A 26,174-nucleotide genomic window follows, 5' to 3' on the forward strand; every position below is an offset into this window, starting at 1 on the left:
TGGTACATTTTAACATTACTTTAACTTTTTGCTATTATTCTTTTAAGGTATTCCTCATTTTTCTTGTAAAGTGCTTCAAGTTACCCAGTGTATAAATGGTGTGAAACCCATCTTAACAAATCTAAAAATGATCAAACATAACTTTACAGGGGTAAGTGATATTAGATGTGATCATACATCTAATCATCACTTACTTCAGATGTTCCAAGGCTACTCCTTTCCCCAAAAACACTTTATACCCAACAGCATGTAGTCTCGTCATGTCTGTAGTGCCCTTAATTCCAGTATGAAATTAGCCATGTTGCAGCAAACTTCAAACACATTAATTATAGACGACTCTCTTAGGAGAAGCCACCCTCTATCAACACTGCAAACAAAATGGGGAAAAAGACAGAGTGGTGATAGAAAAGAGGCGAGATCAGTTCCACTTCTGTTTTTTAGTGTGGGGAAAAAAGACAACATTCACACAGTACAAGAAGAGGAAAGGGACACAGAACTGAACCCAAGGGGGTGATGAGAAACAAGAAGGAAAGAAGGTGATCCCAATCAGCTACCACTGCCACCTCTTTATCTCAGAGGTTACGAACAAGACAAATGAGCCAAGAGGGTGAAGTAAATTAGTGACAGTTTGCTTCGAGCGAGCGTTGCGTAAACATACCATCCTCCTTGGTTCTCATCTTGACTGGGGCACTCTCAGGGCCTGGGCCCACATCAGTGTGTGCCCTCACCCACACCTCATACTCAGTCCACTTCTCCAGGCCTTCCAGCACACAGCTGGTGGCGTCTGCACCGATGTCAGGCACATTGTGCCGCTCCGTGTCCTCTCCGTCTGGAGCCTGGTAGCTGACTGTGTAGCGCACGATGGCACCGTGGCGGCTGTCAGCAGGTGGCGCCACCCAACTCACCTGGAGGCTTGTGGAGGTCAGGCTGACCACGTGAACTTCCTGAGGTGGGGCAGAGGGAGCTACAGGGGAGGAGGGAAGGGAGCAAAACCACACGAAGGAAGGCCATGGATCAAGCAAACAAAAAATAAACTAAAAATGCACAAAAAACATGACAAAACTAAGGAAGCTTTTTGCAAGGTATTCAAATAACTTCCAACTGAAGTTAGAAGTAAATTATTTGCATCAATTCTGTTATGTTATTGATGTAATATATATGTTTAGAGTTTAGTTTAAAATTACAGAAAAAAATGTACTTTCACTGATATTCTAGAGAACAGAGATACACATGTAATATTTATTTATGACAATTAATTTGGATTCTTGCCTCTACACTCTTCAAAAAAACAAAATTACCAAAGTCTGGATGCAAAAAGCTTCCATACTAAAACAGGCTGCTACCTCCAGACAGAGATTTGGATGCAAAAAAAGCCATTAACGGTCCAATGCTTAAGCCGTGTTTGGCGCCACGTTTATGCAGGAGGCAATGAAACCACAGGCTGAGGCGGACAGAATATAAGATGTGCCAAAAAGTTTACAAGGCCGTGTGTTTTATGAAGACGTAATTTGTCCCTAACCACCCCCTGTGCTGCCTCTTGCAGCGCGCAGTGGGAGCAATAAACGGGCCATGGATGTGTGAGCTTGTGAACAAGTGCTTGACAGTGTTGACTGGTGTTAACACACTTGTGCAGAAGCTGTGGGCTTTGTTACAGAGCTTGGCTGCAGCTGTGATGGGCAGGTAAAGACAAAGACAGTATATGGCCTTGATTTTTATGATCAATAAACCTTAAGATGGTTTCGACCAACATCTGCTTTGTTGAAACTGCCAATTCAACAGACAAAAGAGAAAATATTCAGGTGAAGTACACAATATGATGTTCTGTCATTAACCCACAGATACACAACTTAACCATGTATTATTTTCTTGAAACATGGTGGAGGCAGCATCATGGTGTGGGGATAGAGTAAAAATTCAACTGCAAGTGACTGTATCTACATTTTTATATGTCCCCCTCACTCTGTAATTTAACATCAAATGTGAGAAATAAAATAACCAAAGGAGGTTGAATACATCTATTCAACAGTTAAAAAACATAAATGTTTAAACTCTCGAGTCTGGAGGTAAAAGCAGAAATAAAACACTTTCAAAAAGCAGAACTGGAACAAAACTGAAAATAAAATTTCATGCAACTAACTGCATCATGAACCTGTTCAACTTGAGAAAGAACAAGATCTTGTTCAAGTAGCTAAAACAGGACCTTTTTGTCTAAACATGCAGAGGAAATTGCTCTATAAGGAACTAATGCCAACACACAAAACCTCACTTTTAAAATGAAAATAAATCATAACTAAAGGGATGTGAAGATGTGTCTGATCCACCAACGAGTAAACTGAAGAACTACAAAGGCTGCAGAACAACTTGTGCATTGAGGAAAAAGTGGCAGAGTGACAATTTTTTCAAAAACTTTAATTAATCTCCCGATCAAAAATCAGGAAGATTAAAGTGAAGGTGGACCTGGAGAGGACAACACCAGAAGGAAACACAAAAACTCAAGAGGAAGCAGATATGCTACTGGACTGCAGCTGACCGCCAAATATATTTTAGGTAAGTACATTTTAAAACTTTCAGCAATCTGAATCTTATCCGCTTCTAAAAGAATTCAAATATGAATATTCTTACTCATTTCTATTCCAACATTAATGGTGTTAACACTCCTACAACCTACATGCTCAGCATCAACCTTTGCACATGAACTGCTGGAAAAATAACCAATGCTCAGTTTTAATTTTTGGCAATGCGACAAAATCTGAACATGCTCCGGCACCTCGACCTACTGATTTTTCAGCTATCTTAATCCCTCTCACATCAGTGTTATTCCATTCAATTTTAGTTCAAGTCTCATGCAGCTGTGTGGAGCCCTCAGCTGAGCGGTGAAGCACAGAAAAAAGGGTAAACAGAGCTCACTTCTGATGCTTGCTCTGACTGTTAAAAAATATTGCTGAACATTTAAATGGAGACCTGGAGAAAGTAATCATTTCTAAATGCCTGTTCACTGCAGAACCTTCCCAAGGCTGCTGGCATGCGTCGAATCGTACCCCTGCATGCAACTCAAATTTGTTTCACTGAGTTTTGTTTCTCCTCTAAGCAGGAGGCACAAGGATATGGACTTGTTAGTCTGTCCCTGTTTTTCTGTTATTTGTTTAATTGTTGTTACCCAACAAACAGATTTCTGGTGGTTTGCACGTTAGAACTCCCATCGCCCTTTTTTGCCCAGTTTCTTACAGCTCATTGTATCTTACTGTTTGTTCTTATAGTTGAAGACTAGATCTAACTGGGGTAAGTAAGGCCTCCAGTGCTTTAGATGGGATTCTTAGTTCTTTTATCACCTTCTTGAGGAGTCCTCGATGCATTTATAGGGTATATTTAGTGGATTGGCCACTCCTGGGAAGGTTAACCACCGTTTCATGTTTTCCCCCTCTGTGGATCATGGCTCTCGCTGTGGTTGTCTGGAGTCCCAAAGCCTCAGAAATGACTGTGTACCACTTTCCAGACTGATACATGGCAGTGACTTTGTCATCTGTTAGCTAATCTGTGCTATCTATGTAATCTAAGTCATGTGTTCTGTTTTGAGATCTTTTGGCCTACTTCGTATTGTCAGACAGGATCTACTGAAGTTATGTTAACCAGGGGGGATATATATTACATTTTCACATAGAAAAGGCTTGGATTGGAAACATTTTCCTTGCTCAGTACATAAAATCATTGTTTGAAAACTGCTTTTTGTGTTTACTCTGGTTATATAAGTGTGACAAAAAACCAAAACCAGACAAAAATCTACTACTAAAAAGCTACTATTTTCACAACAATGTAATCCAGTAACTGTACTCTACAGTTCACTATCCTTTGAACGTTGCCAGCCCTGGTCAATAGCCAAACATGTATACTGAAAGAGGAATCTAAATGTGTGCACTAGTGCGAATGCACACAAATCAGCTGCCGCTAATTAACGCTACCTCCTTGATTAACTTTCACTAATCACCACATTTTGATCACATTCCACAATTAAACTTGTCCGCTGTTGCGTATGTTTGCTCTACCAAAACAGGCGTCTGTGCTCATCCAGGATCCATCTTTTGTGAAGGAACAAGCTCTGCATTGTAACATCTCTGTGTTTGTTTCCACTGTTCCGGGTCCAGCAGAGTGATGTGTCCTCTTTCTGGTCCACCACACTCAGTCAGCTTTTGGAATCACCTCATATGACTCCGAAAACATCCTCTTGTCACTTCTTACTGAAGAATATTTCAAGCTTGAACTTTTCCAAATTTTGTCACGTTACGACCCTGACATTGGGTTTTTATGTTACAGGACAACACAAAGTAGTGCAGAATTTTTAAAGTGAAATGTGGTGTGCATCAGTATTTGGCCCCCATTACTCTGATACCCAACCACTTGCACACAGAAGTCAGATTAAATAAATAAGTGGTCTAACTTTATTGAATTTATTGTTGGTTTAAAGAAAAGCTGCACAATAATACTGAATCACAATATCATCATTCCTGTATCAAAGGTGCAATATTTGGTAGGGTATTACATTTTAACTGTTCTGCATTAATTAATAGGCTGCACAAGACTTGAGATTGGGTTTGAGGTTCACCTTCCAGCAGGACAGCAACCCTAAATGTACACCCAGACCTACAATGGAATGGGTTAGATCAAAGCATCATGGCTTAGAATGGCCCAGTCAAAGTCCAGCCCAGACCTAGATCTAATTGAGAGTCTGTGGCAAAACTTGTCAGTGGATGTTTATAGATGCTCTATCAACCAGCATGACTGATTTTGAGTCATTTTGAAGAAAGTTAAAATGTGGGTTTCTAGATGTAGCTGGGTAGAGATATACCCTGAAATACTTGAAGCTGCAATTGCTGCAATATGTAGAATTACAAAGTATTGAATCATAAAGGCTTACTTTTTTAATTAGTCAAAAATGATAAAAACTTATTGTCCTTCCACTTCACAGTTATAAACTACTTTTTGCTTATCTTTCATAAAATCCCAATAAAATACAAAGAAGCTAATGGTAGTAGTGTAGGGCTGACAAAATGGATAAAAGTCCAAGGGATATGAATAGCTTTGCAAAACAATGTAATTCAAATGATCCCAAAAACAAATAATGAGTTTCTGTTCTGTTTCTCTCAAGGCTATGCGCAATACAAGCATGCAGTGCACAAAACCCTTCTGGGTGAGGTGTTACAAGCATTATGCCTACATAGCAAATAATATAAAAAAAACAAAAAAAACAAAGCAAAACGAGTGACATTTTGAGTGCTGGCACTATAAAAGTACACAATGATATGGGGCAAAGCAACACAGCACAGCTCACAAATGTGGGAACAAGACACATTAAACGTACCTTCGACACAGGGCCTGCCCTCTGCTAGATGGACAGGAGGGTTAGTGCTGGTGACAGAAGGGAGGTGGTGGAAGTGGGGAAGCTGACCGGGATGGTTGGACTGTCAGCATTATATGCTGCGCTCAGATTGATTTGACATTCAAGTTGCTCACACTCTCTGTTTTAAGGTCTATAAAACTCACATTTTGTCCCTCACTCTCTCACTCACTCACTGTGGGGAACGGCCTGAACCTGCTTCAGCCGCCTGGAGGTGACTCTCTGAAATCACTGGGTTAGTGGCTAACAAGCAGAAAAGACAGAGGACAGAGACAGTGTGGGGAAAAGAAAAATGGAGCACTTACTGGACTGAGCAGTGCGGGCCTGGATGGGCTGGGTGTAGACGCCCAAACCCATTTCAGAGCGGGCTGCCAAGGAGAAATAGTACATGGTGTCAGGCTTTAAACCATCCACAGAAAAGGAGCCTGCTGGGTTGAACGTCACGTGTTTCTGGAGGGTTTAGATATGGAGAGAAAAATAATAAAACACACAATCAGTAAAAGAAGAGATTCTGCAGCACAAGTCTGTTCATGTGCTCTGCAATAACAAGATGATTTCATCTTCAGCTGAAATGCAAATGGTCATACATGAATGCAAAAAGGAGTAGAGCCAGCTTGTTCCAAAAACAAGTTGCCCTCCAGCTTCCAACTGGTTGAGTCCAACAGAGTCTAACAAATGGCCACAACAGAAGTGATCAACAGTGCAGATTGTGAGCACGTTAGGTCTTTCTCATCAGCCGGGGAGCTGACTACATCACTACAGTAATACAGCCTCAGCTGATGCTTCTCATTCAGAGAGGTTGCATCATAAAGAGTAACACTCGTCTGCAGCTTCACTGTGGAAACGAGACAAATTCAGCAGCAGACAGAGAGTGAGCTGGCTAAGCTCCTGTGCAGAAGAGAAAATCACAACATGAAACAGTCTGAACTCTGTGCTCTTGTTCTAACCTTGCTGTCTGTGCCAGCCTCCCAGTACTGCAGCTCATACTTGGTGATTTGGTCCTGAACGGGCCACAGCCAAGTCAACGAGATCCGGGTGTCGAGCTCAGCTTCGGCCTCAAAACTGGACGGCTGAGCGGGAACTGGTGCAGAGCAGCAGGGACACATGTTAAAGTATATCATGCACAAACATACAACATTTTTAATGCACTTTGTTGGGATTGTATGTAACAGATAGACTCAACTAGTGCTACATCATGAAGTGAAAATACATTTTTGTTTTCCCCAAAAAAGATCTTGAGAAATGTGAATGAATCTTCTGAACGAATATCATCTACAAAGACCTTTTGCTATAGTTATAGCAGCAGGTCTATTAGGGCTATGTGTCTAACAGCTTTCCACATTAAGAGACTTTCTTTGCAAAATAACTCAACCTCAGTTTGGATGGAAAGCATATGTGAACATCAATTTTGTCATCAAGTCTTGCCACAGATTTCAATTAGATTTAGATCTAATTGACTCTATGTTTATGGTTGGTGACCCCCTGGGTGGTGAACCTAGGCTCCAGCCTCTAATAGGTTTTCATCCAGTATTGTCCAGGGTTTAGCTGCATCAATCTTTTCATCAACCCTGATCAGCTTCCCTGTCTCTGCTCATGAAAACATCCCCACAGTACAATGCTGGCACCACCATGCTTCATGGTAGATGGGGGTTATTTGGGGTGTTCATTATCTGGCATGTACATCTGCATGTTTAACAAAACATCAAACTGTGGTTTCATTTGGCCAGAGCAGCTTCTTCTTCTGTTTAAAAAAATAATAAAAGGGCTTCCTATGGCTTTCTTTTAATATTTCAACAATCTTTCAAACTTATTACGAAAGCCAGATTTATTTCAATACGATCTCCCACCTGAGCTATAGATTTCTGGAGCTCCTCCAGAGTTACCCTGAGCCTCTTGGCTGGTTCTCCTTTCGTGGCCGGACAGTTTAAGCAAACGGTAAGTTTTCAGTTGTGTTTCTGGATGATGGGCTGAACCAACTTTAAATGTTCAGAGCTGGGAATAGAGTTTTTTTAACCTAACGTTGTTGTAAAGCACTGGTTTTTATTAAAATGTGGCTCCACACGTAATACATAACACACTTCAGATTTTCTTTGGAGTAAAAAAGTGAGAAAATAATGCATCATTTGTATTTAACACCACAATTAGGTGTGACCTTGTGTTGTTCCATTACATAAAATCCCGATGAAGTACAATGCAGTCTGAAGTTGGACTATGAAAAATTATGAAATAGTACTAGAGGTAAGGTAAGAAAGGTCATCATCTAGTGTTTCACTGATTGCATCTCAAACACATATATGTGTTTTTAAGCTGTTACGCAAACACAGTCAGATAAAATGCCTTCCACTAATGATGCATTTCTAGTGTTCACACACAAAGAACTTCAGAGCGTCACTGCGTGGTTGAATGCTCACCTCCCTGCTGTGTTTTGACTTGCAGAATGTCGGAGGGTGGTCCGTCACCTACGGAGGTGAAGCCCAGGACCCTCAGGCTGTAGGTGATATCAGGCGTCAGCCCTGAGATGGTTGTTAGGCTGCTGTCGTCTGTGTTGTGTTTCTGCCAGGCACTGAGCGGGGCCGTCATGTCGGAGCTGTAGTACACCCGGTAACCTCTTATCTGTCCATTGGGTTCCTCAGGAGCCTCCCACTGGACCAACATTGTGCTGGCGCTCAGCATGCGGGCCTGGACATGGAGGGGTGGCGACGAAGGCGCCTGCTCGCCAGTGCGTGTCTCCACGGGGTCGCTGGGCGGCCCACGGCCGATGTTGTTTACGGCCATGACGCGGAACTCGTACTCGGAGTATGGACTGAGTCCACCAATGCTGTAGCGTGTGGTTGCCACGCCCTCCACCTCTTGGAAGCCATTGTCCAAGGACTTGGCTCGGTATTGGATCATGTAGTACGATATGGGTTCTGGGTTTCCAGAATCCCACGTAAGCGTCACACTGGTGGCAGTGGTTTCAGTCACGGTGAGGGAGGTGGGGGGCTTCGGTAAGGCTGAGGGAGTAAAAGGAAATCATTAGCTTTGACTGTTTTACAAATGTATAAAAATAAACTTTTTAATGTTTTTGCACAATTAGGTAGAGATTGGTAATTTGAATATAGCACATGCAATAGATTGTAGCCAATTAGAGACATCAGGCATAATTAGGCAAAGAAATAGTAACCGAACACATTTTTGTGTCTCAGGTATGTAATTTATCATTTATTGCTCTTACTAAACAAGGATTTGATATTGAATTAACAAAAATGACAATATTTCAAATACATCTTAAAACTGTCTTTGGTATGTGCAGAATATACATCAACAGGTATCTTGGCTACATTAGAAGTGGAAGCAGTGTGGGGCGATTTTATGACAGTAATTTAAAAACTGTTATGGGGTTCCTACACAGTTTTAGGATTACAATCTGTTCCAGGCTCAAACGTCTATAATTTTTTGGGGTGTGGGGGTTGGACATATGATTACAAAATATTACCCTTCAACAGCAAACAGACTAAATTCAACAAATCCTGAAACAAAACAGTGCTGAAATTAGTTTCCAGTTATCAAAGTGATGCATAGAGCAGCAGTGTATCTTTAGGCTCTCCACAATAAAATTTGTCAAAAATGATAAATGCAAAGTAATTAATAAAATGCCAATATTTGGCAATATGTTCACTACAGACTGAAACTACCAGTACATATAATATTTTAATTTATTTTTTGGTCATTACATTCCAAATAAAAAATTGGCTCTAAATAGATTATTCTAGTTGCACCAAAGGCTGGATGTAAAGGTTGCTGACCCATTGTGTAGGGCTATTTCACTGCTGTTTAGGCATGTGCATAGAAATAAATATCCTCTATTTCATATTCATGCCTTGTAAGGACTTGTAACAACTTGCAAATAAACAATGGAGTATTCTACAGTGAATCGAGACCCTTTAAAGCACAGTTTGTGAACATTGGTAGCTGTATTACATTACAAAAAGGTAGTTTTAATTGTTTGGGATTTTAAACCAGAGCCAGTTTAAGAACCACCAATCAGTTTTAACCTGAATTTAAAGTTGTCTAGATTCCAAAAAAGTAGCGGAATAGTGATTTTTAAAATCTTAAGTCTGTGTATGTTTCTGCCAGTAAGTGGAAAACCAAAATACTGATGAGCAAAATGTTAAAATCAAGGTGTGTTGAGCCAAATCAAAGATAAAGTATGCTATTTCAATATAAATCAATGTATCTTTCTCTGCATTTATGAACTATTTTTAACTTCCAGTCTTTTTGAAAAGAGAAGCAGGAAAAAAGAAAACACCTAGCAACCAAACATTTTTCATACTTATCCAGACTTGGAACATGACGATAAAGCAATTTCCATACTTCTCCAGACAGTCCAGGGAACATGTATTAATAATGGACTTTTCAGGTAATTCCATGAAAAATTATACTTCTGAAATTTTTGATAAAACATCTCTAAGGGGCAGAAAAACAAAGCCTATTACAGCTCATGTCACACCAACAGAGCTGATAGTCTGTAAGCCATTCCCTATAATACTGTCAGCAGCAATTAACCCAAAATAAACAGCAAACCTCAAGTGAAGTCACAATTTGGTTTAATAAATAGCCTGACGATTACTGACAATACAAGAAGATTGGGAGAGTGGTTGCTGTTGTTGCATATTCGAGCCAAACAAAGGGTCTGTCTAAAGACTTCCTTGGAGAAACAGGTCTGTATTGCCTTGGTCCCTCTAATGACTGTGACATTTTGTGTATTGACCAGCTTGAGTGGAATGCCAAATCAATATGGACAAATACTGATACCAGAGGCCATGATAGGTAGAAAACACATCCTTAAAGTCACGTACACACTTGGATATAGAAGCAAGCAGAGAGAAAAAGACAAGCCACAGAGATCAATGCAATTGACAAGGAAACTTCAAATGGTAACTGAAAATAATTTTTTTTTAAATAATTTTCAGAGGGCATATAAAGGTTCCTTTAATTAGTTTTTAAAACACGTCTTACTATATACAGTGTCTTGCAAAGGTATTAACATTTATTTGAGCTTATCTCACAGTTTGCCACGATAAAACCACAAACTTGAATGTATTTCAGTGGGATTTTAAGTTACAGATCATCTCAAAGTGGTGTAAAATTGTGAAGAAGAATGAATCATTTTTTAAATACGAGCCTGAAAAGTGCAGCGGGCATTTGTATTCCAACCCCTTGAATAAACACCTCACATCAGCTTTGAATGGTTAGACTTATTTTTTTCCCAAACAGGTCAAGGTCAGATTGAATATAGAGGGTCTGTGAACATCACTTTTCAACTTTCTAATTTGAATTTCGGTCTGTACATTGTCTGGGCCATTCTCGGACTTGAATCAGCTTTGATCTGAACCATTCTAGTGTAGCTTTGGCTGTATGTTTGGGGTCGTTGTCCAACTGGAAGGTGAACCTCTACCCCAGTCTCAAGACTTTGGCTCTCTATAACAGATTTTCTTCCAGGATTGCCCTGTACTCCATCTATCTTCTTGTCAACTCTGACCATCTTCTCTGTTACTACTGAAGATGACCCTCCACACAGCATGATGCTGCCGCCACCATGTTTTGCAAACTTGCAATGCTTTGCATGCTGCTCAATGCCGTTTTTCTGCCCCATACAGAGTTAAAGATGTATGTTACATTACACTCCCCAATGCTGAGTGAAAGAATCCCCACAGCATGATGCTGCCACTGCATTGTGTTGGTCTATCACACAAAATCCCGATAAAAGTTTTTCGATTGTTTTGTGACAGAAGAAAAAGGGAAAAAAGTGTAAGTTTGCAAAGCACTATATAAATCAGACGGTTACTTACATCAACAATGTTATCACTTAAAAAACCTGTACCTCACCTTTGACGGTAACCTGTGCCGTGGCTTCAATCATGCCCAGAGAAGAGATGGCCACACACGTGTAGTTGGCTGACTCTCGGATGTTGGTGACCTCCAGAACATTGCGTCCCAGCGGCATCTCCTCCTCCTTGGTCAGCTCCACCAGCCCCATGGTCCACTTGACGTAGGGCATGGGTGAGCCCACCGCTACACACGTCAAGTTGACACTGCCACTTGGCATGACTTCTTGGTTGGTGGGTGGAATAGAGAATCTAGGTGGGACTCTTCGTACTGAGAGGATTGAGTGAAGAAGAAAGGAAGAAAAGAAATGAGTGTTAGGGTTAAGCAAGGTGAATACAGTTCTTTCTTGTGTGAACTCATGAATGTTCCTTCCCCATGCAACATCACAAAGAGAAAAACTATTTCAGAGAGTCTAATAGAAAGGAGGAGCTGATCGCTTTTGTCCAAATGTGCAGGCAAGCACAATGGGAATAAAAAGGATTGTCACAAAATGGCTCTGGATATTCACAAGAAATCTTTCAGGGCGTGCTTTTTATCCCCTTCCCCACAGAAAGAGAATATTACCAAAAATAGTCCAGTTTTGCAGGAGACTATGTCCGGACCTCTTTTGTCAAAGTGTCAAACAGCAGCGAGAGTTGCATCATTGAGGGACCCTGTGTAGATGCTATTGTTTGATTTCTCCTCCCCTCTCTCTGTCTCTGGCTCCTTCAGCTCTCTCCCTCTGTCTTTTTTCTTAGTCTTTGTGCAGTTCTGATATGCAGATAGGCTGACATAATGGTTCCCATGGAGACAAGAATGGCCCGTTGATGTCGCCTGGGACAAGGCAAACACCAATTCAGAGGGTCAACGGTGGACTAAAAAGCTAGCCTGGGATAAACAGGCCGCCGGCATTTACATATGACTTTCTGTCTCTATGAAGATGCATACCAAATGCCTCTATTTAAACATTTTAGATAACATTCTGGGAACCTTTGACAAGAAAGTTATCTATATGACACTGCGGGAGAAAAAAACAAAAACTGTCAACACTGTGTGAACATCCATTAGCGTCATACCTGTTAAATTTATGACATGTTCCTGTAGTGTACACTCAATCTAAGAGTTTAGAGGCTCTAACTTCTTTACCCTCGACTATGAGGAAAGTGAAGCTTCGCCAAACATTTAGCTTCCCGCTGAGAACCCATTATTTCTATTCCACTTCTGCTGTTCATATGTTTCCAAGACACTAACAGCAAAATAAAAAAATAGACTCCCTGCAGAATTCACACTGCTTGTCTTCCCTAATCCACTACAGCATCTCTCAAAAAAAAAAAAAAAAAAAAGGAAAAAAGACTCAACTGTAATTGCTCTTAGCTTGGGTCTACATGAAAATGGATTTTCAAATACGAGTCTCCCTCCAACCTCTCCCTCCACCGTCGAAACCCTTCACCGCCCCTCCCGGATCTAATTTGAACCGGAACGTCGTTACAGCCGTGCTTGTTATTCCCCTCATTATGTGGTGAAATGGAAAAACACAAAAGCACCTTTTGAGATTCCAGTCAGGGAAAAAGCCTGGTTCTCTGGACCGCACCGTAATAAGTGGGGGTGGAAACCAGGTTCACATTCATCTGAATTTTCCCATAATTATTGAGGTTCTGCACGCAGACTTTCTGGTGTTTTAATCAACAGATTCACGTGGGATGGAACTACTTGGCTTGGTATCAAAACCTAATTAATATTCCAAGTTTAAGCCGCAGAACAGTTTGGCAGTTTTGCTCTTGGAATTGGGCCTTGTGAATTTCTGTTGCACAATTTCCAACAGTAGTATCAGCCAACGTTAGGAAAGACTAAAGTCGATTTTCCTCTACATTTAATTAAGTTTTGGGGTTTTATGATGAATGGATCAAAAACAACTTTACCCATTTAAATGGTCATGTCAACTTCATGAAAGACAACTGATTTCTTCATGTAAAGACTGGATAGTTCTTCCACGAGCTTGGAAACAGAAGAGGAATGTTAGTCTGAACTTAAGCATGCATGGGAGCTGGAGGGAGGTTTTGAATAGAACTAGAGATGTGCTGAAAAATCGCTTGGCTGAATTATAGTTTGCACGGCTCTGACAAGGGATCGCTGGTTGGAAAACTCCAAAATCGTATCTTTTTTCAATCAGTGTACGCACCATACCTAGGCGAGACCTGGTTGCCGTAACAGCAAAACCCTTTCGTGTTGACGCTGTGTTCAATATTGTATCAATGTTTTGAAAATTCACAGAAAGCACATGCATTTGACAAGCTATTTAAAAGGAAATGTATTTTCTAAAACGTGTCAAGAAATGTTTGGGTTAATTCACGGCAAGAGAGCAAGACTTCAGTAGATAACAGAAAGGCTGTTTTATTCTTTTAAGCTTTTAATCTCTCTCTTGCTAAATATAATGGATTTAGCTTTGTGGAGTCCAGGTAAGCATTTACACTCTCAAGACGTAACACACTATTGTTTTGACAACCCTAGCAATACTAACCATGATAACATATGATATAAGATGCTAAAGACAGTTTAAAACGTCAACCCATATAATATGCGTAATTGTTTTAAAACAATATTATCCTGTTTTAAGGCGACTACTAACTCTCTGTCTCCAACACACATAGTGCCTTTGCTCCAAATATAATTAATTAGCAACCCCTTGCTGCAGTAGGTAAGGAAAAATATGTTGAATGCTGTTCGTATATCTTTTTACATTATAGTACTTTCAGCAGGGCAAAGCTTAGCTAAAACTGAAGTTCATAAATCGGCCACAAAATTATGAAAAGTGCATCTTTAGATAAGAAAATTAAGTGAGAGAAGCACTATTTTTCAAATTTCTTTTATAATTGAGTTGACTGAAGGACTCAGTTTGACTACTGAGGCACTTTTCTTGAGGGCTTTGAAATTCATGTTGGAGGCCACACATGTCTTTTCACAGTACTGTTTCTTTTTTTAAGTGTTGCTAATTCTCAGAACAAGCAGAGGGATGTAGCCCAAATATAAAACCATACATCCATTAAGCTCATAGCAGCAGTTATTCTTTTGCAATTCCACAGACTTAGAGTACTATGAGCAGTCAGTCAATGGGGGCTTGTGTATATTGTGTATATTGAACACTTAATGTTGTGAATAATTCATGGGGCGGTTAAGTTTGGAGAGGTGCTGTGGAACAAAATGACTAGAGGGCAGGTAATTGTTATTGATTCCCCCTGAGCCTCTCTCCTGTCGAGAGCAGCTTGGAGAGATGGGCTCCAGGACTCTATCAAAACCACAAAATAAGCCCTGTCTCCACTCTGCCTGCCTGCCTGCTTGCTGGATACCTATAAATTTAACTACCCTGGAAAAGTGCCCAAGGATAGCAGAACCTGCCCAGTCAATCAATATCTGGCACAAACTGGCATCGAGTCAGCAGGTTCAGAGTCTTCCTGGCAGCAGCGTCTCTGGGCAGCCATGATGGCTGATCATCCCCTTGTCAGCACTCTGGCAGCTCATTCTTAAATATTCTACAGGTCAGCTGTTTGGGAGGCAGAGATGTGCAAATTGTACAGAAGGAGGGAAAAATCCCTAAGAATCACCTCTGCCTTGAATAAAGTGAATGGTAATAAATGCAAGGCAGAGTTTAGTTTGTTGAATCATGACACTAAACTCATAAAATCACCAATAATTAGGGGTGTAACGAGATCTTGTGGTACAGGATCTGGAGACATTGATATGCCACAATATTTTCCATCAAATATCGCTAACGTTATCAAGCATGAAAATCCTAAAAAAAACAAAAAACAATGGTGACTGTGACAGTTAAAAAAATAAGGATTTGTGAGGATTGTGACTAGCTAACTGTTAGCCGCTAACCATGCTAACACTAGCATCGACATCTACTACGCCTGTATGTCATAGTTTTTAAATTACTTTGAATTGTATTTGATCTCTAGGTCAAAACCTACAATATTCTGTCTCATCAAACCGGAACTGCATCCAATTCAGGTTTGATGATTGCAAATATTTGTTGCATCATGGATCAGAGGTCATTAACTCACCTATAAATGGGCATGTAACAAGATCTTTCTATTTTTTTAAATAATGAAAAGTCTGTCTGAGTTGTACGAACCAGCAACACTTTTAAATCGTGTTTAACTGTCAGGACTCTAAAAAAACAAATTAAATAGTGAAAGATTTCCATTCATGTTAGGAACGGTCTGTATGCTCTATGAGAATACAATTACTTGCTAATCGATAGCTGCGGAGATTAAAGTTAGCATCTTTTTTAGAGTTAAGGTTTTCTGGTGGGCCTGGACTGCATTTAAAATTTTTTATTTCAACATCTAACATTTTTATGGGGTACCATCACCGTCAAAAACCAGACATAAACCGGTATTAATCGACATCTATAATTCACACTAGAAGCATCATGCTAGTTCTACATTAAAACTTTGACTTAATAAAACCTTTATCCTATCTTTAAAAAAGGGAGGCAAAAAAAATTTATTTATGGATAAGTCAAAGCTGAAATAAGCTTTTGTCCACAGTTTGTAATTTGTGAGGCCTTTATGTGTATAAACAAATGAGTATTTTATTTTTCCCAAAAATATTGCTTAAATCTCGTCTAGTCTCATTCTCGTGAACAGAATAATGTGAGCTGGATGTACCACCACACGTTCACCAGTAAGTCACAGAAAGACTGGAAGATGTTTTTCTCTTTTCATTAGTCCATAATGTGACCAGGACATCCTTCAGTCTCCCGGTGGAGGCTGCCCACGCTGGTAAAACAGATATAATCCCCCGAGAAAGGCTTTGTCAGCTCCAACACCCATGTCCCTCAGTGGGAGAGCCGGGGTGTTGCTGCCTAAATACCTGACAAATCCAGTTGCCACCTGAATACCCAAGTAATCCATCACACACCTCTGATGGCCGTACACAGGCGGATGGAAAGTCTTGACAGGGAAAGCTGCGGTAGCTGTTGGAGGATGTGTTTAACAGGAACGATACGGGTGCGGTGAGGAAGAATGCTAATACAACAGAGATCTAATAATGACTTAAGCTAACTGCTCGGGGACTCCTTTTGTATGTTTTTGCAAGACTAATTGAAACACAGTAAGGAGTGGCAGTGGAAAGCATGCAAGAGTTGTTCAGGGATCCATGCAAATACGTAGACAACGGTACACAATTACATTGCGGAGGATTAAGGAGAGCTATTAATATATTCATCTCTAGGGGAAAGGGATATCTGTGTTTTCACCACAGGAGGTAGGTAGGTAGTGAGGGAGGTGAACCTTTCTCTGAGAAATCTGCACTAAATTGGGAGGAAGTGACAAAAAGTGAAAATGGCCAACCTATGCGCAGACTTGTTTTCGAGTGAAGCGATTTGATGAAGGAGACTAAAGGAATGAAAAAGATACAAAGTGAAAAGGAAGACAAACAGTGAAACAGACAGGTGTTTTGGAGCATCCTGTATGAACTTAAGCTCTATTTGAGCTTTTTTTAGTGTCTAGTTTAACATCTAAAATACTGTGACTTGTAAATCCTGAACTATATCATTCTACATTGAATACAGATTTTTTAAAACACTGTTCAGTATTAATAAAAACAATATAATTTTTGCAAAAACATAAAACAGAAGCATTTTCAATGTTTTTTACCCCGTCACATCATAGATTACAAGTTTTAAAATCTCCTATAAATAGAGGTAAAAGGCGATCTGGTGCCACACGATGTCTCGAAAAATGTCTTGCTAAGGTGAAGTTTGTTTTATGTTGTAAAAGCCACCACCACTTTAAAACCTTTGAGGTTGGATCATTTTGGTTTCTTTATTAAAAAAAAAAAAAATCTAATTGGAACAATTTGTGAGCACTGTGAGAATATGATTAGCTAACTTTTAGCCGCTAACCATGCTGATGCAAGCATTTGCTTTAAAATGTCCGGTTGATACTGAAGGCCTGCATTTCACAGTTTTTAAATTAGTTTGGATTGCATTTGTCTTTAGGTCAAAACCTACAATATATTTGACTCATCACACCTGAACTGCAAAACGCTATGCTGATTGCAAATGTTTCTGTGACATCATGCCCCAGAGGACATTAAATCACCTATTAATAGGCACGTAACCTCTTCCTATTTTCTGGTTAATGAAAAGTCTGTCTTTGAGTTGTAGAAGCCGGCAACACCTTTAAATTGTCTTAACTAGCAGTACTCTTAAAAAAAAACTAAATTTGGTTTTGAAAGATTCATGTCTATGTTAAAAACGTTTTATAAGCACTATGAGAATACAATTACTTGCTAAAATTATGACAACTTTAGTTGTCATAATTTTCTGAGCTATCAGTATTAAGCTACAGATGTATTTCAAGGTTTACTGGTGGGCCTGGACTACAGTTAATCATTTTTGTTTCAAAACAGAACATTTTTAAGAGGCACCATGCTGCATTGCATCAATAAAGGGAGGTTAATCGGCAACAGTATTTCACACTAGATGCATCTTGCTAATTCTACTTTGAACTGATTCTTTAAAACATACTTTGACTTCATAAAACCTTTATCCTATTTGTGAAAAAGAGCATTTTAATGTTTTTTTGGCATTAGAACCAATTTAAGATTAGACAGGCATAAAAATGGATATATGGATTAGTCAAAGCTGAAATAAGCCTTTGTACAATGATTAGAGATTCTTTAAAACAGTTTGTGATTTGTGAAGCCTTTATTTGTGAAAAAAACCAATGGGTATTTTATTTTTCCTAAAAATATTGCCTCAACCTTGTCTGGTCTCATTCTCATGGACAGAATAATGTGAGCTGGATGTACCACCACACGTTCACCAGTAAGTCACAGAAAGACTGGAAGATGTTTTTCTCTTTTCATTAGTCCATAATGTGACCAGGACATCCTTCAGTCTCCCGGTGGAGGCTGCCCACGCTGGTAAAACAGATATAATCCCCCGAGAAAGGCTTTGTCAGCTCCAACACCCATGTCCCTCAGTGGGAGAGCCGGGGTGTTGCTGCCTAAATACCTGACAAATCCAGTTGCCACCTGAATACCCAAGTAATCCATCACACACCTCTGATGGCCGTACACAGGCGGATGGAAAGTCTTGACAGGGAAAGCTGCGGTAGCTGTTGGAGGATGCGTTTAACAGGAACGATACGGGTGCGGTGAGGAAGAATGCTAATACAACAGAGATCTAATAATGACTTAAGCTAACTGCTCGGGGACTCCTTTTGTATGTTTTTGCAAGACTAATTGAAACACAGTAAGGAGGAGTTGCAGTGGAAAGCATGCAAGAGTTGTTCAGGGATCCATGCAAATACGTAGACAACGGTACACAATTACATTGCGGAGGATTAGGGAGAGCTATTAATATATTCATCTCTAGGGGAAAGGGATATCTGTGTTTTCACCACAGGAGGTAGGTAGGTAGCGAGGGAGGTGAACCTTTCTCTGAGAAATCTGCATTAAATTGGGAGGAAGTGACAAAAAGTGAAAATGACCAACCTTCGCGTGGATCTGTTTTCAGGTGAAGTGATTTGATGAAGGTGACCGATGGAATGGAAAAGATACAAAGTGAAGAGGAAGACAAACAGTGAAACAGACAGGTGTTTTTGAGGACACAGAGGAGGTTAGTGACATGTCACAGAGAGGCAAAGATACAGCATCTTGCACCACTTAAACGTTTCACATTTTGTCATGTCATAACCACAAACTTCAATATATTTCATTGGGATATAGACAAACAATTAGTGCGTAATTGTGAAGTGAAGGAACAATTATTTGCTTTTCAAAAACAAAATCAGAAAGGTATAAAGAGCAATTTTATTCAGCACCCTTTACTCTGATACCCCTGAGTAAATCCAGCACTAAAACTGCCTTCAGGGGTCACCTAATCAGTAAAGAGAGTCCATTTGAAAGTTTTTTTTTTAAAGACATTGTTTTGGCACTAGAGGCCTTTATTTATTTAATTTTTTCTAGAGTAGACAGACAGGAAAGAGGGGCAGAGAGAGGGGAAAGTTCGCTGGGTCCGGGACTCTGCATCAGGGACTATAGCCTCTATATATGGTCGAGCGCTTAACCCCTACACCACCATGTAATTTAAACTCGGTATAAACAAGGCTGTTCTGTGAAAGCTTCAGAGGTTTGCCAGAGCCAATTAGAAAAAAGGAAAGGCTTCTCCACTGCATAATGCTACCACAGCCATGTTCAATAGACATGTGAAGTGTTACTTTTCTGCCAAAAATGTTTTTGTTTGTTTTTCTTCCATATGTTTGCCATGTCTGGATTTTATTCAGAGGATCAGAGTAAAGGGGACTGAATGTAAATGCACACCGCACCTTTTGATTTTAAGACCCTGTTTTAAATATCATCCACTTCACAACTATGCACTACTTTGTGAAGGTTTATTGAATAGTATTCCAACAAAACCCACCGATGTTTTGTGGTTGTAACGTTACAAAATGGGAATAAGCTTAAGGGAAACAAGTCAGTGCTCAGCGTCAAGGAGAGAAACTAAACCTTTATAATAAACCAAATTTCTTTAGCTTATTTAGGAATAGGTTTTTACAATAGACATCATGCCATACAGTATGTTCAAATCCATTAACCTACATTTAACATCAAAATTTCCCCCTTCAATGTACAATCTTAGAATTGTCAATGAATTTGAGTAATTCTAGTATTTATTTCTTCAAGAGCATGTGCTGAAGTCAAGGTTGCTAAATATGCTCTTGTTCTTAACCTCCCCCCTCATAAACATGACCTGAACTGATCATATTCCAAGTTTCCCTCCTTGACACACAGACACGCACACATAAAACAGCATGGAGATATTTTGGTGAAGAAAAAACCCCCCGGCTGCAGCACTTTATCCTCGGTGACATATTGACATGTCACATGGATATATGAAAGAGTGCCAGCAGACAGAAGCTGACATCCCTCCTCCGTTGTGGGATAAACGCTTGACAAATGAGCGCTCAAGCACGATCACAGCGAGCTGTGTGCTGCAGCCCACATTGATGGAGTCCTCCCTTTTTAGAGGAGGGTCACAGAGAGCGACCCGCAGCTGCACACCTTCAAACACGGTCACAGTCCTTAATGGATAACGAGGGAAAGGACATACTGTAAATTGATACAAAGACAAAGGGGAAAACAATCCTTGAGCAGACTCCTCGTCCTCCAACAACCCCCCTCCGTCGTCTCCCTCAGTCTTACTCCTCCCACACGCTAATATGAGGACATCACTCTCTGGTGGCTCTAACATGTCGAGACAAGGGTGGTGCAGGCAGTATGTTTGTGTACCACAGAAAGGAATCAGATCAGGTGGTGACAGAGAGCAAGGGAAAAAAAAACATCCAGGGATACAAAACACCAAACCATAACAAGAACATTTAATGCAAATCTGACAGGCGTGTGTTTGTGTTGTTGAGTTTCTCCCATGCTACTCCTTTATGGTACCTTAAAAAAGCCCAAAATTTGATGGCGTCTTTTTAAGACGATCAATTATAATTTCACTCATGGGGGACGGGATTTTCACAAGGCGCTGCATTTAATCAGTTAATTGAGTCATATCATTTACACATACATTTAAAAAAAAGGTTAATGTACAACAACTACTTTAAGCAGTAATGTGCTTCAAATATTACATCAATGTTTTCTAGATATAGCACACATTAGTTTTTCAACTAATAGGTGACCACATAATGTAGTAAAATGAAGAATTATGCCGCAAACTTCAATACATTTCAGGATTTTATAAGACTAACATAAAGTAGCATAGCTGTGACCTTAAAGGAAAAGGATTCATGGTTCTCAAATTGTCTTTTAAGCCTCTACCATGAACACTATATGCCAACCATAAAAGAAATGGTGGTAGTGGCAGTATCATGCAGTGGGGATGCGTTTGTTAACATAGACCATCATAGGACCATAACTGAATGTCTTGGTCAACATGGAAAATGTTCAATGTGGAAGAAAACTAACACTGCACACTTCACCCTGGACATGCCATTCCTACCACGAAACATGGTGGTGGCAGCATCATACTGTGGGAGTACTTTTCTTTAAGTTTGACCTTCCAGTAGGACAATGACCATAAACATTCTAACACCTGTTCATGTGGAAGAATGGCCTAGTCAAAGTCATAGCTTTAATCCATTTAAAGGAAGGAGTTTTGTCTATCAACTCTCGTAGGTTTTCCTGTCTCTGCTGAAGAAAAGCATCCCCACAGCATGATGCTGCCAACACCATGTTTTACAGTGGTAAATGCAAATGCATGAACAACACTTTTCAAAAGTTATAAACCATGTATAATTTTCCTTGCAGTTCAAACTTTTTTACACATTTGTGTCAATCACATAAAATCCCAATAACATGCACTCAAAGTATATAGTTGTATGTAACATGACAAAGTTCAAGTGGTATAAATACTTTTGCAAAGAAAACAAAAACAACACATAATTAACAGATGTTAACTGCATTAAAGTTAATGATTTTGTTGTTCAGTGTTAAATAAAAAACCCAAACAGAAACAACAGGAGAGGAAGACAGGCATGTCAAAGGCCACTTCACTCACTCATGTTTTAAACCTAATCTAGCAGCAGAGTGATTTTGCAGCCTCAGGTCTCATCTCCCCTTACTCCAGCAACAGTAACAAAGACGGAGCGAAAACACGGTTGCAGCCTTTGTTCTCCATTCCAGTCGAGAACACGTCTAAAAGGTTACGCTTGGTTTGATTTCTATCTCTCCTCTGGTGTGGTGAGACTGGTGGAAAAAACTCAGGTATTGGGGGCAGTGGGTTGACAGCTACCTGGGTGGTGTTACGGAGCAGAGGAGCCCCCAGGCCTTGCTGGCGCCACGCCACACAACTACAGTAATTACCTCTGAGAGGAGAAAAAAGCCGGTGTCTGCACCTGTGACAGACATGTACTGATTAATAGACGAGACTTGCATCCCTTCCTCGCCTCTGCTGTTTGGCTGACTACTTTCTACCTTTGTTGACATGAAAGACGTGAATTTTTTAGTGATGTTTAATCTGCAGATGTGATCCCTCTCCAACCTTAAAACAGGATTTCACTTTTGATTCAGAGGGAGGTAATACATTCTAGACCAAACATTTATATTGCTTGCCTGCCCATGAGAGATAATAAATGAAACAAAGAATGATTTCTCTTTTTTTCTGGGGTATTTGGGAGACAGTAAACAGTAATTTACTTGATCTTGATGAAAAAAAAAAAAAGACACAATATACTTACTCATCCATAAAACAGACTGCATGCTCCAGTACTGTACGCTTTTAACAAAATTATAAAATGATACCCAAGCGTGTCCCTTTCTTACCGTAACCCTTTCACACGCTAACAGCTGGAGCAGCTATTGTGTTTCATGTACATCAGCCATGCTGGTGTGTTTCCACAGGGGCTGACCTCAACTACTCACTCCCCCTATAGCAGCTTTTTCCCGCATGTGTACAATCCTGCCCCTGCATTAGTCTGCTCACAGAGACCTTACAGCACAAACAAACTCTGGAAACCCAAGAGCCCCGTCCTTGTCTTTAGAAGCTCCGGGTTTGCGCGGAGGGAATAATGACCCCTTTCGATACAGTCAATGTAAAAAAAAAAAAAAAAAGAAAGAAGGCCCGGCATCAGTGCTAGCTGAGGAAATGATTTCAATGCAGCTGTTTTCTCAGGGCTGCACCTGGTTGAGTTAGCAGCCAAACTGGAGGCTGAGGTTAGTTCAGTTCATTGGAACAGAGGAAATGAGAAAAAGGTGGTGAAGACAGAGACAAGCACAGAAACAGACATAAAAAGATGCAAATGTTGAAAGACGCACAACAGAGGAAATCCCAGTGTGTCCCACAGGGTACGATGCAGTTTAAAGGAAATACATGAAGACAATACATGATTTTTTATGGTTGATAAATAAGAGACCTGAGAAAAGAATTTGCCCTCCTTTTAGATTTCTTGCATGTTCCCTTCTTTGTCAAAGGTTTCAAATCATGAAATTAATTTTAATATCAGACAAAATTAGCCCGAGTAAAAATCCTTTCATAAGAATCTATCCAAACCAACCTGGTCGTATATGAAAAAGTAAGTTCCCCTTAAACCTAAAAACCTGTCGTGTTACCCTGGAATGTTTTCCTACTGTTCTTTGCAGAATAGTTTTAATTCAACCACACTAAAGGGCTGGCATCAACAGCCTGTTTAAGGTCATGCCACAGTATCTCAATCGGATGTAAGTCCAGACTTTTACTAAGCCACAGCAAAACCTTCATGTTGGTTTCTTTCAAAGACATGCAAAGGTAGATTTGCTTTTGTGCTTTAGAGAATTTCTTTTCCTCATAAATTTTCCTTCAGAATATTCTGGTAGAGAACAGAAGTCATGGTTGCCTCAATTACAGCAATTAATCCAGACCGTAAAGCAACACAGCAGGCCAAGACCATCACACTACCACCACCGTGTTTTATTGTTGTTTCATTGTTGCTTTATTGTTGCTTTATTGTTGTTTTGAAAATAGGTTTTCGCCTTAGTTTCATTCTTATCGTTGAATCATGAACCTTAAGTGAAGCAAGTGAGGCCTACAGACCTTTAGATGTTGTTCTGGTTGTTTGGGACCTCCTGGATGAGCTGCTGGAGCACTTTTGGAGTAATTTTAGTAGATGCTCACTATGGTTTAATGGAGTTCTAAAACCTAGAAAATTGCTATGTGACCCTTTCCAGACTGAAAGATCTCATTTTCTTGAGTTTACTTAGATTGTTTGAGTTGTTTTAACCTACTTCATATTGTCTGTTATTTAGCGGATTCCTTGATTCTACAGGTTAGGCAGCATTTTGTTTTCCATTTTATAGTTAGTTATCAGTGCTATCTTTGTTTGACATTGAAATAACTGTAAAGAAAAAAACAAACTGAAGAAATCTGTGAGGGGGCGAATGCTTTTTTCACAGTACTATATTTGAAACAGCAGAAATACCACAAATAAATAACTCCAGAAGGGTGAAGAACATTGGACTTTACCTCTGACGTAGAGATTGGCAGGTGCAGAGTACCGGGTCCCAGCGCTGTTCATGGCTACGCATTCGTATTTCCCCTGATCCGGCTCCTCACTGTTCTCAATTTGCAGAGCTCCTACACGGAGGATTAACAAGTTTAGTCTTCTGGACAGATGACAGAACCAATCCACATATTTAAACGCAATCATTCAAAAGAGAGCCCGAGGTCAGTTAGACTGACCTAGTTCACGCTCAGGATGGACAGGGTTTTGCAATGATGCAACACAAACAATTAGATGTTCTGGTGAGTTTAGTTAAAGCCAGTAATTAAATATTTGGCGTAGTCGTGTTAAGAATGTAAACGAAGCATGTCTGACGATTGATTTAAACAACATGCCAAAACCATCACTGCCTGAGCAACTCTTTATTTGGTGGAATTACTGTGAAGCTCCCTCCACATTTATTGGTCCCAGTGGAAAAGATGTCTAAAAAGCCTTAAAATAAATTCATCTTTTATTGCAGTAACATAATCTCACACTGAAAAAAAAAAACAAAAAAACAAATCCATCCTTTAATTTCAGTGCATTTATTTAGTGAAAAAAGTTAAGATTTTTGGTAATTCATACAAAATAAATGTACCGGACAAAAGTTTTAACTAACATTTTCATTTTTTCTAGTAAATCAGAGTATTGATATGACAGATGAGCGCTTTCCTGCGCTAGTTTTCTAATTGGGAAACACAAGAGGACATGCAATTCAAGTAAAGGAGATGTGTGTTGATTTCCCTCAGTCAGGAGATGTTTGCAGGATAACAGCTGTTCACCTAAACCTGCCCATAGTTACCGTTAGGGCAATAATTAAAAACCTGGAGCAACTTGTGTGTAGATTTGGGTTCTGTACCTTTATGTCCTTGCTCAAAGTTACACTTAGAGCTGTAGTCTTCAGTTTCTGTTTTTCTCTTTCAAGACTTAATTTCCTTTTTGATTTTGGAACCCTGTGTTCAATTGTTTCATTGTTTCTGTGTCACTTGTTGATTTGGTATTTGTAGTATTTCTTGGGTTGTCCTGGTTAGTGATTGTGTACTTTTTTCATTCCTTTACTTTTCTCTAATGGTTTCCCACCCAGTGCTTACGTTGCCCAATTTATATTCCTCCCTGGTTCAGTCTTGCAAAATCATACTGTTGCCATAATGCCCTGTAATCAGCAGTTTCTGCTGCTGCTCTGGACTTTGTCTTGATAAGTTGAAGTTAAATCTTCACTTGCATAGATCCCTCCTGCATTGGGCCCCTCCAGTCAACACCATGAACTGACAATTGCAGGAAAACAAAAAATCTCCAAAGCACACTGCTGAAGAAGCCTGTAGCCATTATTTTGGTTACTGTGAGATTATGTTACTGTGATATAAATATATATTTCACATTTCTTTAATATGGGTGCCAATAATTGTTGCAGGAGTTGTAGGTGGCAATCTAATCTGTGCCACAGAGGATTAATCTACAAGATGCAGCCACGCAGCTAAAAACTTGGCAGATGAAAGCCAAAATATGATGTAGTGGTTTTTTTGGCATAGCTCAGTAAGACCTAAAACCTGAAGAAGAATGTTACTTCCTTAAAGTATACTGATTTTTAACAACCTGGCCAAAAAAGTAATCACAGCTCTTTCAGGAAGTGCAGTGTAGTGATTATTATGTTTTAGTTGGCAACCTGCTATTAACTGATGCTTGTGAGGTTGTTGAAACTACTAAAACTGTTTGAACCCTGTCCAACACAAAGACAGTGGTGAAACATCTTCCAGGAAAGCTGTGTTAGGAACAAATATTTAATGATTAATGGAATCAACTGAGGAAATACTTTCTTTGAAAATTATGTGAACTTGGGGTATTTGGACCAAACAGCTGTGTAGCCTGTGTAGCAATATCACTTAGCAGTGAGGCTTATGAGAAATGGC

General features: G+C 39.8%; 1 protein-coding gene across 18 annotated transcripts in view; it reads right to left on the reverse strand.

Moving 5' to 3' along the window:
- The window catches only part of ptprfb (protein tyrosine phosphatase receptor type Fb), a 264,671-nt gene that overhangs the window by 80,643 nt on the left and 157,854 nt on the right, over nucleotides 1-26,174 (reverse strand). For 12 of the 18 annotated variants that reach the window (XM_047368403.1, XM_047368398.1, XM_047368400.1 and 9 more), the window contains 6 exons: nucleotides 24,252-24,362; nucleotides 11,258-11,527; nucleotides 7,801-8,382; nucleotides 6,337-6,470; nucleotides 5,695-5,839; nucleotides 659-964 (listed from right to left, as the gene is read on the reverse strand). In XM_047368403.1, coding sequence (XP_047224359.1) covers nucleotides 659-964; nucleotides 5,695-5,839; nucleotides 6,337-6,470; nucleotides 7,801-8,382; nucleotides 11,258-11,527; nucleotides 24,252-24,362 — 1,548 coding nt within the window. The remainder of the gene's footprint in view (nucleotides 1-658; nucleotides 965-5,694; nucleotides 5,840-6,336; nucleotides 6,471-7,800; nucleotides 8,383-11,257; nucleotides 11,528-24,251; nucleotides 24,363-26,174) is intronic. The other 6 variants (XM_047368409.1, XM_047368411.1, XM_047368410.1 and 3 more) reach the window with 1 other exon arrangement.

This window comes from Girardinichthys multiradiatus, chromosome 6 (genome assembly GCF_021462225.1).
Source record: "Girardinichthys multiradiatus isolate DD_20200921_A chromosome 6, DD_fGirMul_XY1, whole genome shotgun sequence".
Taxonomy (NCBI): Eukaryota; Metazoa; Chordata; class Actinopteri; order Cyprinodontiformes; family Goodeidae; genus Girardinichthys; species Girardinichthys multiradiatus.